The sequence below is a fragment of the Portunus trituberculatus genome, chromosome 18 (assembly GCF_017591435.1).
Source record: "Portunus trituberculatus isolate SZX2019 chromosome 18, ASM1759143v1, whole genome shotgun sequence".
NCBI classification, from domain to species: Eukaryota; Metazoa; Arthropoda; class Malacostraca; order Decapoda; family Portunidae; genus Portunus; species Portunus trituberculatus.
The window spans coordinates 4,326,680-4,341,666 of NC_059272.1; the positions used below are offsets into that span (position 1 = coordinate 4,326,680).

The window sequence follows — 14,987 nt, forward strand, 5'->3', positions numbered from 1 at the left end:
GGGTGGCTTAAAAGGAAGCACATTGAGATGGATGAAGAATTACTTAAGGGGGAGAGAAATAAGGACGATAGTTAAAGATATGAAGTCCAAGTGGAGAACAGTAGACAGCGGAGTGCCACAGGGGTCAGTATTGGCACCAATACTTTTTCTCGTATATATAAATGACATGCCAGAGGGAGTGAACAGCTACATAAATCTGTTTATGGACGATGCGAAACTGTGCAGAGTCATTAAACAAAAAGAGGATTGTGAAATACTACAGGAAGACTTAAACAAGATCTGGAAATGGAGCAAAAAATGGGAGATGGAATTCAATGTGGACAAAAGCCATGTCATGGAAATGGGAAAAGTGAAAGACGACCAGTGGGAATCTATAAGATGGGAGATGGAGTAGAACTAGAAAAAGTAAAAAGGAAAAGGACTTGGGAGTGACAATGGAAGAAAATAATCAACCGGTAAGCCATATTGATAGAATTTTCAGAGAGACGATAATTTGCTAAGGAATATTGGAGTAGCATTTCACTATATGGACAAGGAAATGATGAAGAAATTGATAAGTACTAAAATAAGACCTAGATTGGAATATGCAGGAGTTGTGTGGACTCCCATAAAAAGAAACACATAAGAAAATTAGAGAGACTACAAAAATGGCTACAAGAATGGTTCCAGAATTTAAAGGGATGGCATATGAGGAGAGACTAAAGGCAATGGATCTACCAACCTTGGAGCAGAGAAGAGAGAGAGGGATCTGATACAAGTTTATAAATTGATTAACGGAATGGATGAAGTGGATAATGAGAAACTGATCCTGAGAGAAGAATATGACTTTAGAAGCACAAGATTGCATAGTAAGAAACTAAGGAAGGGACGATGTCTGAGAGATGTTAAAAAATTTAGTTTCCCGCAAAGATGTGTTGAGACTTGGAACAGTTTGAGTGATGAAGTGGTGTCAGCAAAGAGTGTACATAGTTTTAAAGAAAAATTGGATAAGAGTAGATATGGAGACGGGACCACACGAGCATAAAGCCCAGGCCCTGTAAAACTACAACTAGGTAAATACACACACACACACGAGGAGGAGAGAACTAGAGTAAAGGAATTGGTCACAGAGGCTAAGCAAAAAAACGATATGAGGACGGAAGAAGAAAAGGAGCAGTTTTACTGGAGAGTCAGGGACCTAAGGTTGAGAAAGAAATTTGTCAGGAGGTAAGCAAAATTTGTTATACTAATGTTAATGGATTGATGTCGAAAATGTTAGAGATTGAGGAGTTCCTAGCAAGAGTTAAGCCTGATATGTTAGTATTGTGTGAAACAAAGTGGAAGGATGAGTGGAAAATACCGGATATTGGAAATGGATATTATGATATATGGTTGAAAAACAGATGTGGTAAGGGAGGAGGAGTGATGATATTAAAGAGGAAAAGTGTTAGAGTGGACAAAGTGGAAACAAGTAAAAACAAGTCTGAGATTGTGCAGGTTGAAGTGAAAAATGGTAATGGGAAGTAAATGCTATATGTAGGGGTTTACGTACCACCACTGACGAATGCATGGACAAGAAATGAGCATGAGACTTTGTTGGAAGTTACAGTAAATGAGATGGAAAAGATTGTATCACAAGACAAGGATGTATTAGTCATTGGAGATTTTAATTGCAAAGAAATAAATTGGGAGGAAGGGACTTTTCAAGGAGGAGAGAATTCATGGAGTAACAAACTGATGAATTGGGCTATTGATAATCTAATGACTCAATGGATTGACTGTGAAACTAAAATAAGCGGGAGGATAAACCATCCAGATTGGACTTGTTGTTCACCAGTGACAAAGAGATCATAGAAAAAATTAATCATGAATGTCAATCAGGAAAAAGTGATCACATACTATAGTCTGTTCACTTTAGTCTGAGCCGTGAAGCCAAGCCTCATTTGAAAGGAGGCCGCTGATTGGCTGGCCCCCTCTCTCACTCACATTGTGTTGAAAGGCTGCGTCATGAATGCTTTGTGGTACATGCTTTTGTTTTATTCGTTATATCTCATCTTATACACATAACAGACAGTTTCTGTTGGTACCATTACACTTAACAGTAAATGCAAAAGCTTTGATACTCAGGGAAAAACAATTAATAAGCAACTATAAAGAAGTTTTAGCGAGTTGAAGTGGAAAACTTTTCGCGACATCTTTATAACAGGTTTACTTATCATCATATCCTTTGGATATATTTAAAGGAATGCTGTTATAAATGATTGCATTTCATAAAAGAATGTCTCCTGAACGGTATGCAACTTCCAAATTATAGTTAAAAGATAATGTGAAAATAGAGAATTATTTATGGGAAAGTATGACTCGTGAGGAAGGGCGCGGCAGAGTGCCGCCAGTCAAGACACACTGCTGGTTCACCTTGATCCAGTTATAACTGGATTAGCCCCACTGAGACTCCTCCGTGCCCTTCCTCGCGAGTCATACTTTCCCATAAATAATACTCTATTTTGCTTACATTATCTTCTAACTATAATTTGATAGTTGCATTACCTTCAGGAGACATCCCTTGATGAAATGCAATAGTTTAAAGCAGTATTCCTTATAATATATACACAGAAAATAATGATAAATAAACTGTGTTATAAAGTTATCGCAATGCAGCCTTCACTTCAACTCGTCAAAACTTCTTTATTGTTGCATATTGCTATTTTTTCCTTGAGTATCGAAAGTTCTGCATTCACTGCTCAGGCTAAAGGTACCAACAGAAATTATCTGTCATGTGCATGAGACAAGATATAAGGAATAAAACATAAACATGTACCACGAGAGCCATCAGTTCACAGCCTCTCAACACAGTGAGCTGGGAGCGTGCCAGCCAATCAGCTCTCGCCTTACCTCCATCCTCACCTCCTGGATACAGTATCGTGTCGTGCTACCCACCGTCACTTGCTCGTCACCGCCAGTGACACCGTCTCATAAATAATTATGTAATTCGCTTACATTATCTTTTAACTATAATTTGGAAGTTGCATACCATTCAGGAGACATTCTTTTATGAAATGCAATAATTTATAACAGCATTCCTTTAAATATATCCAAAGGATATAATGATAAGTAAACCATGTTATAAAGATGTCGCAAAAGATTTTCCACTTCTACTCGCTAAAACTTCTTTATAGTTGCTTATTAATTGTTTTTCCCCGAGTATCAAAGCTTCTACATTTACTGTTAAGTGTAACGGTACCAACAGAAACTGTCTGTTATGTGTATAAGATGAGATATAACGAATAAAACAAAAGCATGTACCACAAAGCATTTATGACGCAGCCTTTCAACACAACGTGAGTGAGAGAGGGGGCCAGCCAATCAGCGGCCTCCTTTCAAATGAGGCTCGGCTTCACGGCTCAGATTAAAGTGAACAGACTATAGTTGAAATAAGTCTGAGTACAGAAATATTAAAAATAGACGAGGGGTACAAAATAGAAAGATATAGATATAATAAAGCAAATTATGAAGAAATAAGGAGATACTCTGAGACTATGAGCTGGAAATGTTTTGAAGATGAAAAGGATTTGCAGGAGAAATGGAACAAGTTTATCAAGATATATAATACTGCAGTGGAGAAGTATGTACCGAAGGGAAGAGTAAACTCTAAAAAAGGGAAGGAGTGGTACAATGCTATATGTGAAAGGGCTAGACAGTGCAAGACTAATGCATGGAATAGATGGAGGAAAATGCAAACGCAAAGTAGACAGAAAGATTATGTTGATGCTAGAAATGAATGTGTGAGGATTATGAGGGTTGAAAAACAGAACTATGAGAAGGATATAATGGGCAAAGGTAAAAGTAACCCAAAACTGTTTTATAGACATATAAATGGAAAAATGAAGAAACGAGAGGGTATAACTGGCCTGAGGGTTGATGGAAAACTATAAGAAGTACAAGAAATGGCTGAGGTGATGAATGAAAGGTTTCAAAGAGTCTTTACTGAAGAAGGAGACTTTGACTTAGCAGATAATTAATGAAATGGATGGATATAAACTAATTGGAGTAGAGGTAAATCAGGAGGATGTTATGAGACTGGTGGAGAATCTAGATGTAAATAAGGCACCTGGTCCAGATGGAATTTCAAAATGGATACTGAAAGAATGTAGGAAACAGTTGGCAGAGAAGATTCATAGCCTGGTGAAGACATCATTGTTGCAAGGGAAAGTACCGAAGGACTGGAAAAGAGCAAACATTGTACCTATACATAAAGGTGGTAGTAGGGAAGACCCTTTAAATTATAGACCAGTATCACTGACGAGTTTAGTGGGGAAGCTATGTAAGAAAATTATTAAAGATGCCTGGATGGAACATCTAGAAAGCAGCATTGTGTTGACAAACTGTCAGTTTGGTTTCAGAAGAGGAAGGTCATGCTCCTCAAATTTGTTGTTGTTTTATTCAAAAGTAATAGATGTTGTACAGGAAAGGGATGGTTGGGTAGACAGTGTCTACCTAGATTTAGAAAAAGCTTTTGACAAGGTACCACACAAAAGGCTACTATGGAAGATTAAGAACAATGGGGGAGTTGGAGGACAATTATTGGAATGGATGAAGGATTACCTTAATGAGAGGAAAATGAGAACAATGATAAGAAATAGTAGTTCTTCCTAGCTAAAGGTCACTAGTGGAGTACCTCAAGGGTTGGTGTTGGGACCAGTCATGTTTGGCATCTATGTGAATGACCTGCCTCAAGGAATTGAGTGTCATATCAATTTGTTTGCGGATGATGCCAAGATAATGAGGAGAGTGAAAAATGTAAATGACTGTATGAAACTGCAAGAGGACCTTGATAAAATTGGTAGATGGAGTAGAACTTGGCAAATGGAATTCAATCTGAATAAGTGAAAAGTCATGGAATTTGGAAAAAGTAAATGGCAATTACAAATTGGAAAATTTTTGTTTGGAAAGGTCTAAAGAGGAAGTGGATTTAGGGGTGACAATTACAGAGGGCTTAGCCCCAGACAGGCATATAAATAAAATCACAGGAGAAGTAACAAATCTGCTGAGGAGAATTAAAATGGCTTTCTCATATTTGGATGCTGATATGATGAAATGGTTAATTAGTTCTATGATAAGACCAAGACTGGAGTATGCGGCGATTGTGTGGTCCCCTCACACTAAGAAGAATATTAGAAAATTGGAGAGGGTGCAAAGGGCAGCCACAAAGTTAGTATCGGAACTGAAGGATTTGACTTACAAGGAGCGGTTGAGAAACTGGAAATTCCAACACTTGAAAGTAGGAGAGAAAGGGGAGACTTGATAGGTATTTATAAAATAGTGAATAACCTGGATAAAGTGGATGGTAACTTTTTAACCCCTTCAATACGGTGACACCTATGTAGGCGTCATGAAGCCCCAGTAGCATATACGGTGATGCCTATGTAGGCGTCGTGAAGCCCCAGTAGCATATACGGTGACACCTACGTAGACGTCATATTTCTTTTCTGAGCTTTCTTCAGTTCAGTTGTCCCATATAGTGCGTTGGATACCAACTACACACGCCGTATGCTGTCCTTGAAATCCTAGTGCTCCTCCCACCATCCTTGTCTCCACCAATCACTAAAGATAAGCTACATGCGTCCTGCCTTGTGTCTAAAATTACCCAATGGCATAGACTGTTCCCATCTCTCTCTCTCTCTCTCTCTCTCTCCTTTCATTTCCTCTCCTTCCTCCCTCCCCCTCTTCCTCTTGAAAGATAAGCTACATGCGTCCCGCTTGTGTCTAAAATATTAGCAAATCTCTCTCTCTCTCTCTTTCTCCGAAGAGAGAAGCATCCACTTTCCTCTTCGAAGGCGATATACTGACTAAAAAATAGCAGCATAATACACAAAGACGACAAGTATAACAAGCTTGCATGAGTTTCACGCGCTCGGGCGCGCGGCACTACTGCCCATATATCATACAGGCGAGCTTTTTTAACATCCGGCGCGAAGGGGTTAAACCTGGAAACAAGGACTACAAGGGGACATGGGAAGAAATTGAAGGTGCAGTGTATAAGAGACATTAAGAAGTACAGTTTCCCTCATAGAGCTGTGGGCACCTGGAATGGATTAGATATAGACATCGTAAATGCAGTCAGTGTTCACAGTTTCAAAGCTAAGCTGGACAAAACAAGGTATAAAGACGGGTCAATATGAGCTTGCTCCCCTCCTGTAAACTACAACTAGGTAACTACAACCAGGTAAATACACACGAGCATAAAGCCCAGGCCCTGTAAAACTACAACTAGGTAAAATACACACCTTGTTCATCTCCTCTAGGAGGATCTTGGTGAAGCCCTTGAGAGTGTTGAGGGTGAAGTGTGGCACCATCACAGCCAGCACCTTGTGTCCCGTCAGCTGGTCAAACCTCACACTGCCTGGTGGGGTGACCAGCACACTCACCACTGCCAGCTGCAGCTCACTAGTGAAAAAATAAAGCAATGTCATACATATTAAAGATGTACCAGAGTATCAGCATCGGTAGTATCTGCTATTTTAGGAGTATCAGTATCAGTATAGGCTGATTTTCTGCTGATACTACCAATACTTAACCCCTTCAATACGGTGACGCCTATGTGGGCGTCATGAAGCCCCAGTAGCAAATACGGTGACGCATATTTCTTTTCTGAGCTTTCTTCAGTTCAGTTGTCCCGTATAGTGTGTTGGATACCAACTACACATGCCGTATGCTGTCCTTGAAATCCTAATGCTCCTCCCACCATCCTTGTCTCCACCAATCACTAAAGATAAGCTACATGCATCCCACCTTGTGTCTAAAATTACCTAATGGCATAGACTGTTCCCATCTCTCTCTCTCTCTCTCCATTCCCTCCCTCCCCATCTCCCTTTCCTCACTCCCACTCTACCTCTCGAAAGATAAATTACATGCGTCCCGCCTTGTAACATTCATGAAAACACACACACACACACACAAATACAAAAACAACAAATTTTCTAATCTCTCTCTCTCTCTCTCTCTCTCTCTCTCTCTCTCTCTCTCTCTCTTCCTCTCCTCCTCTTCCTCTCGAAAGATAAGCTACATGCGTTCCGCTTGTGTCTAAAATATCAGCAAATGTCACACTCTCTCTCTCTCTCTCTCTTTCTCCGAAGAGAGAAGCGTCCACTTTCCTCTTCGAAGGCGATATAGTGACTAAAAAATAGCAGCATAATACACAAAGACAAGTATGACAAGCTTGCACGAGTTTCCCGTGCTCGGGTGCGCGGCACTACCACCCGTATATCATACAGGCGTGCTTTTTTAACATCCGGCGCGAAGGGGTTAAAAAAGGAAATTATTTCACCATGTACAGGCAACCCCGCTGTATCACGCAAGCCGACAGACTTTTGAATACACCAGCGCCCTCTCATGGACAAGACGCGCACAACTCACTCCCCTACCCTTCCCTGCTGTTATCGCCGTGGCGCAGAAACAAAGCATGCGTAATTTTAAGGTACAGGCAACCCCCGCTTAACGAAGGTTCACACAACGAAATTTCGCTACAACGAAGGTTTTATTTTACTACCATCTAAGGCCTGCCTCAGGAATAATCCTGGGACCCCTATAGAATAAAGATCAAGATCAAGATCAAGCCTCTCGTGGACAACACGCGCAACATTCACTCCCCAGTCAAAACATAACAGCATCAGCAGCAGCTTGTCTTCCCTAGCTCAACTTACCACCAAAATGCCCTGCAATTGGCCTAGTTAACCAGAAAGTCTCTTAACTAGATATTATTCACAGGAGATTAAAATATTTTTACCTGTCTAATGACCTGGACGGGAAAAATGGTACACCTAAAATTGTCAGAACACAGTTTGAATACTGATAATTATTTTCTCTGTGTTATTCTGAATACAATGATGTACTTTCCAGCTCGATATGACGTCTGAGAGTTTAGTTATTGTTTTATCAAAGTTTCCTCCTCCGAGACGGTGTGACCAGTCAAGAGGAAACAGCCCGGAGAGCGACGCTCTCTCTCTCTCTCTCTCTCTCTCTCTCTCTCTCTCTCTCTCTCTCTCTGTGTGTGTGAGAGAGAGAGAGAGAGAGAGAGAGAGAGAGAGAGAGAGAGAGAGAGAGAGAGAGAGAGAGAGAAGGAAGGAAGGAAGGACATATTATCACTGATTTCTGAGACACGTGTGTGTGTGTGTGTGTGTGTGTGTGTGTGTGTGTGTGTGTGTGTGATTTCTGAGACATATGTGTGTGTGTTCTGTGTGTGTGTGTGTGTGTGTGTGTGTGTGTGTGTACTCTCTCTCTCTCTCTCTCTCTCTCTCTCTCTCTCTCTCTCTCTGACAAGTGTTGATGTGTGTAGGCCCGCGTGTGTGACTCAGATGAGTTACCTCAAAGCTTTTCTCGAATGACTCATAAGAAGCGTGACGGCTATGAACGTCAGGAGTTCATTTCTTGTGATGTTTTTCCACTCTTTCTCGTGAGAGCTATGGGGCACATCATCATCATCTGCTGTTTCTTCATCATGAAAAGTGTTGCTCTCACTCACTATATGGTCCAAGAAAGCATCACTGAGAAACGCCATGAAATAGTCACAATTGTGTTGCACAGGAGGGAATTCAGCTGTTATGCCAGGAGACACAGATAAATCAGGCATAACTGGGAAAAATCATCATTGAATTCCCTCCATTGAAAGACAGGTCGGGGTCTCGCGCCACCTCTGCCACGCCCCCTTGATCGTCTCCCCAGAACGCGAGGAGCACGCGCATGCCTCGTCTCCTAGAAACACTCTGTGTCCTTGACACATTATCTGGAGTCTGTTCTTCATCATTATTGCCTTCACTGTCACTTATACTGTGTAAGAGTCTCTGTCTCTCTGTCTGTTCTCCTGAGAAAGCAGGTGAATGATGCTCTACATCCGTGTCCTCACTACTAGTCTCTTCACTTTCCCCAGTTTCTTCTTCTATATATTCACTGTCACTTTCTTCTAGCTCAGAACCACTGCTAAGTAAAAGGGTTCTGCCTTGCTCCATGGTGATTTACAATCTGACCCGATCCTTCGCTGTTATCACTGACCTTTCTACCCAGCGTCACCGGAGTTGCCAAGTGTCGCCCATAAAACGGGAAAACAGTTCAGTTACCTCTAAAATTAGGAGCTCTTGTGGAAACACTTGTGTGGTAAAAGATGCCAGATACTTCTACTCACCATCCGCCTCAAGAGAGCGCGCGAGAGACTTAAAATTACGCCGGGAAAAATCTTGATTACTGGGACGAATCCCGTCACTTCGGACGTTCTGACGCAAACGTTTATATACGACCGCCGGAAGTTAAGGGTTAAGAAGGCTGGTGAGACCGTATCTTCCTTGCAAGCTAAAAGAACCACCTGAACTCGTGACTCTACAATGGAGAAAATGGAAAGCCTTGTGAAAATGTGGTACATAAGTTTTGTATGCAGTACCATGATGCGCACTTTGTTTACATTCCACAGGTTGCCGGTTAGTGTCTTTCCCGTTTCACTCTTCCTGCCTTCATAAAGTTAAGATCATCAACATTATAAAGTTACATACATACATACATTAGTGTACATTATAATGACTTAAATTAAACTACCTAAATGTTTAACTTCATAATTTTTACTTTCATTAAACCTTTTACTGTACTATGATGCACTCTCGCTTTGCTTACTCTCAATGGAAGTTCAAATCAGGGGTTAAACTTGTTATAATCGGTTCGCTTAACGAAGTTTCGCTTAACGAAGTGTTTTTTTTAGGAATGTAACCACTTCGTTAAACGGGGGTTGCCTGTACTGGATTAAGAGTAAAATGTGGAGCAGCATCATAAGGATAGTACATAATGAGTACATATAGGAGTAAAGGTGAGAAGTATACATCACATGTGTTTACAAAACTGTCAGCCGTTAACCCGTAAACTGTGGCACTCACATTCAGAGGGTGTCTCCTGGTGCGGCTAAATCAGCGAACAATTGACTTTCAATGAAAGATATATACTTTATAAAGATGTGTCAGAGATATTTCATTTAACAATTCTGTAACTCAAAATTTACTGTAGCTACCATATTTCTAAGTATTTTTCGCCACAAAAATGGATTTCTGGCAGTAACTGGAGGCATTATGGAAAGCGGGATGGGAGGGGGGAGGTAGGGGGAGGTGGCAGGGGGGATACACACAGACCGCTTGTTGCCACTGTTCGTCGATGGGACAGTGTTGTCGACGCTTGAAGTTGAACTAATACAAAGATTCAATGTTGTCTCTCTCTCTCTCTCTCTCTTGCTTGCTTCAAGAGAAATAAATGATAAAACAAAAGTATTTTATTTCTATAATGGCAATTTCCGTATAAGTAATATTCTTTCCATTATTCTGACACTAATATTTTGAATCGGAAATAAAGTAAATGGCATCAAAGTATATGGAGTAAATAACATACATATGGAATGGATAAATTGGTCAAATAAAAATGCATATGCACTGGTAATGGTAATGCGAAATATTGCTCTAGCCTCCTATTATTTTACAATTTTTTTTTCTCTCTCTCTCTCTCTCTCACACACTTTGTTCAAAATAAATAAGTGAAACAAAAATACTCTTTTGCTTGGTTCACAATAAATAAAGTAACAAAATATTAGTTCCGTGTAAGCTACGATAACATACATATCATACTATATATATCTCTCTCTCTCTGTGTGTGTGTGTGTGTGTGTGTGTGTGTGTGTGTGTGTGTGAGAGAGAGAAAGAGAAGAGAGAGAGGAACGACGATGAGTCATGACTCATGACGCGCGGTGCGGGCCGGGCCAACACATCTGACAGTGTTACAAACGTCTAGTGAAGATGATCTTGTTTCCATAATCTTATTCGCTTTATCTCTTTTCTATTATACAAAAACAACTTCTATACTACTAAATTATAGCTTTCTATTACCATACATGACTCAAACTCTAATATCTATGAGAGGAATGCAAGGTCGACTAAATAAAATAAAAACATAGTGGTTTCATTGATTTCCTTTATAAATATGATATAAATAACCAAATTCTTATTAGAAGGATATATATATTAGTAAAAGAAAGGTTATTAGAACACAAAAAAATAATTTCAAAGAAATACGAATCACGGGAACTTTATGGTGCCTGTTTAAAAACAGCGCTTCCAGAAGGCGTATAGTAGTTTGCCGCCAAGCCACCCAGAAGGCGTACAGCAGTTTTCGGGTTAATGGAAGGGATGCTGAGCTGGGCCTACATGACGGAGAGAGTACAACCCCTAGGGGTCACGAGGGCGCTCGGGACAGATAAGAACATAGAGAGTTCCTGATGATGATGAAGGAACGAGGCCCCAGATTACACCCCAGCACCTCAGGAAGGGGTAGACTACGTTTCGACCTCACAGAGGAAGGTGTGGTGTGGTAAAGGCAAGGAAGGTCGAGCTCACCCTTGTCTTATAGAAGACCCCAAACACGTAAGTTCGCTGTCATCCCCCATTTGGTTGTTCACGTGTACGAGTAATGAGGATGATATGATAACACCTTGATGCTGTTTATGCCTATATTGTGTTAGTCGTACTTCGCTCCTAGATGGTGTTACGTAGGAGGCGTGATTGAGATATGAGTAAAGATAAAGTAATTCTGGTATTAAGACAAGTTATCATTGTAGCAATTAAGCTGAGTTGTCATTGTAAAACGTTGCTGAAATGATTTTGTAACTGCCAGTGTACTTGTTGACGTAAATGTGTTCTCACAGGTTTTTGACCGAATGAAATAAATGTCCGAGTCAAATGTGACAGGTCTGCTGTTCACCTTTAACACCCGCTCTTAGTTCAAAACAAAAACAGATCCAGCACCAGCTCATCATCTCACACTCAACATGCCACCAAAAAACCCTGCAATGAGACCTGCAATGTTGCTTAGCATTGCTAAGAAGAAAAGGAAGTCTCTTACGCTCGAAGTGAAGCTGGATATTATTCACAGACACGAGAGAGGCGAGAGTCAAGCCACCATGGCTTGACTCCATCTACTGTCTCTACTATTTTCAAGTCAGCAGACTCTATTAAAAAGGCTGGTGAGACCGTATCTTCCTTGCAAGCTAAAAGATCCACCTGAACTCGTGACTCTGCAATGGATAAAATGGAAAGCCTTGTGGAAATGTACATAAGTTTTGTAAGCAGTACAATGATGCATCTTTTGTTTACATTCCACAGGTTGCCAGCTAGCATCTTTCCTGCTCCACTCTCCCTATCTTCATAAATTTAAGATCATCAACATTATAAAGTTACTTACATACATACATTAGTTTATATTATAATGACTTAGTCTTAAATTAAACTGCTTAAATGTTTAACTTCATAATTTTCACTTTCATTAAACCTTGTACTGTACTATGATGCACTCTTGCTTTGTTTACTCACAATGGAAGTTCAAGTCAGGGGTCAAACTTGTTATAATCGGTTCGCTTAATGAAAATTCACACATGAAAGTTTTTTTTAGAAATGTAACCCGTTCGTTAAGCAGTTAAGCAAGTTATTATGTTAAGCAGAATTTGGACGTTTTATAGCAGTAAAATGAATCAACGAGAATGCCAAAATATTTAGTACAATACGGTGTAGTGAGTCCATGGTGCATACTAAGAGTACAGTATATTCTTTGCTAACGAGTCACTACTGCTCCCATATGTGTACGTGACAGGTCAATAGTGGACTCAGGGCCCTGCTATATCCCTCACCTAAGAGTGAGCACACAGACACACTGTAGTCTGCTACTATATGTAGGTAAGTTAAGGTTTGCCAGTTTTATGATGTTTTTCTTGTCATCTACAGAATTTCAACAATTCAGACAGATAGACAATAAATAACAATTCTAGTTATTAGACAACTGCATATTCGTATTAGTAAACAAAGAGACATTTATTCTAATACAGTTGCATATGTTTCTTCTCAACTTCTGCTGTGCCATCTTTCACCCAAGATTTTGTAAAGAATATTTCAAATGATTCAGATGTTAGACTAAGAGAATCATCATCCACTCACTCCCATTATGTTATATGGAAAAAAAAAATGTATTCATTACTTTGATTTAAGGTAAAATGTTCCAGTGCAGTTTTAAGTGAGGCAAAATATTCCAGTGCAATGTCACCAGGTTGTATGAAACGTTAATTGATATTTATAATTTAAATTTAAGGTAAAATGCAACAATGCCGTTTTAGTTAAGACAAAATATTCTAGTGCAGTGTCACCACACTGCTCGAAAGACACCCAGAACCAGCCTTAAAGTTTTGTATATACAGTACCCTCCCGAGTTTAGCGCTATCTGAGTTTCGCGATCCTCGAGTTTGGCACTTAGTCCTAAATTCTTACCATCCCGAGTTTGGCGCTGTATCGCCCCGAGTTTCGCGCTGCTTTGACAAGTATCGGTCGCGTTTACTTCCGGGCGGCGTCACGTATGCTGCCCCAAGACTCCTGCAGTTGGCTGACTGAGCTGACCACGTGTGCACGCGTCCTTAGCCCTCTTCCACCAGCATCTTGATAGTTCTTATATGCAAGCTAATTAATTGTGATGTCAGGAAATAAAGGAGGCACTGCAGCATATGGCTCGAAGAAACCTACTTCAGCAAAAGGAAGCAGGCCAGAGAGGCAGGGTAAGAAGAAAAGACTGTTAAACATGAAGGAAAAAGGCGAAGTGTTGGATAAGCTTGATGCTGGAATGGGACCTGTTGCCGTTGGAAACTTGTTCAACATTAGTGAGTCTACTGTTAGAGGAATAAGAGCGAAACGTGAGGAAATAAAAAGTTTCCTGAAAGATGCTCGAGGGAGCTCTGTGATTCAAGTTGCTCACATCACGCATCCTACAAGCAAGTTGATGGTAACAACAGAACACTATTTGACCCAAGGAAATTATGACAGCACAGAATTTCTTTCGTAATTTTGATATCAAAAAAGCTGTGGACTTAATGGTGGAATGCTGGAACTTTGTCAATGCTGCTTCAGTGAAACACGGTTGGAGGAGAGTTTTCCCGTGGATCGAGGCAGAAACGAGTAGCGGTGCCTGTGAGCTCAGCACAACACAGGAGAGACAGAGTGTAGCGGCCGCTATGGGCTCACTGCTTCAGCTGGCCAAAACATTACCCATCAGTGGGTATGACATTGTCAGTGCTGCTGACATAGAAAATCTTATTGGAGAGAGAGTCGCCGAACCTAGTGCGGAAGACATGCTTGAAGAGGAGCACGAGGAAGAAGAAAAAGAAGAGGAAAAGGAAGATGAGCTAACTGTTTACCAATTAACAGAAATATTTGCAATTACAGAAAAATTAAGGGAGGTCATTTGCAATTTTGATTCAAATTCTGACCGACGTGTGACATGCATACACGCAGTTCAAAAGGGATTAAATGAATACAAACAGATGTACGAAGCACGAATGAAAAAACGACAACAGGCCTTGATCACAAGATACTTCAGTAACCGTGACAAGCGAGAAGACACACCACCTGCTGTTGTTGCTGAGAAGGATGACGATGGTGATGAGCTGCTGGTCGATGATAATGTAGCCCCCGTGGATTTGGGCAACGAATTTGAAGGCTTTGCGCTAGCGGACCATGACCCAGAGTGAGATTATGTGCGGTTAGAGTTCTTATTATTTCTTTTCTCTTTTTGTTCTTTTCAATAAAGTGTGTATCCCAGTTTTTTTCTTCTTAACAAGAGCATTCTTCACTGAAACTGAATACACCCACCAATTTATCAGTATTTTGAAATAAGGGAGTAAAGTGGGGAGGAAAAAAAATCAGCTTCGTCCCAGGCCAGAATGAATAAGTGTTTTTACATTGTTTTCAATACCCCGAGTTTAGCGATCCTCAAGTTTGGCGCTATATCTTAAGAAGAAAGCAAGCGCTAAACTCGGGAGGGTACTGTCGTAACTGAAAGTTTAGTACAGGCAATCCCCGCTTAACGAAGGGGTTACGTTCCTAAAAAACACTTAGTTAAGCGAACCGATTATAACAAGTTTAATCCCTGATTTGAACTTCCATTGAGAGTAAGCAAAG

General features: G+C 40.5%; 1 protein-coding gene across 4 annotated transcripts in view; it reads right to left on the reverse strand.

The window, feature by feature from the left end:
* The window catches only part of LOC123505591 (myb-binding protein 1A-like), a 105,287-nt gene that overhangs the window by 62,076 nt on the left and 28,224 nt on the right, over positions 1 to 14,987 (reverse strand). For all 4 annotated transcript variants that reach the window (XM_045257084.1, XM_045257085.1, XM_045257087.1 and 1 more), the window contains exon 7: positions 6,264 to 6,423. In XM_045257084.1, the coding sequence (XP_045113019.1) occupies positions 6,264 to 6,423 (160 nt within the window). The remainder of the gene's footprint in view (positions 1 to 6,263; positions 6,424 to 14,987) is intronic.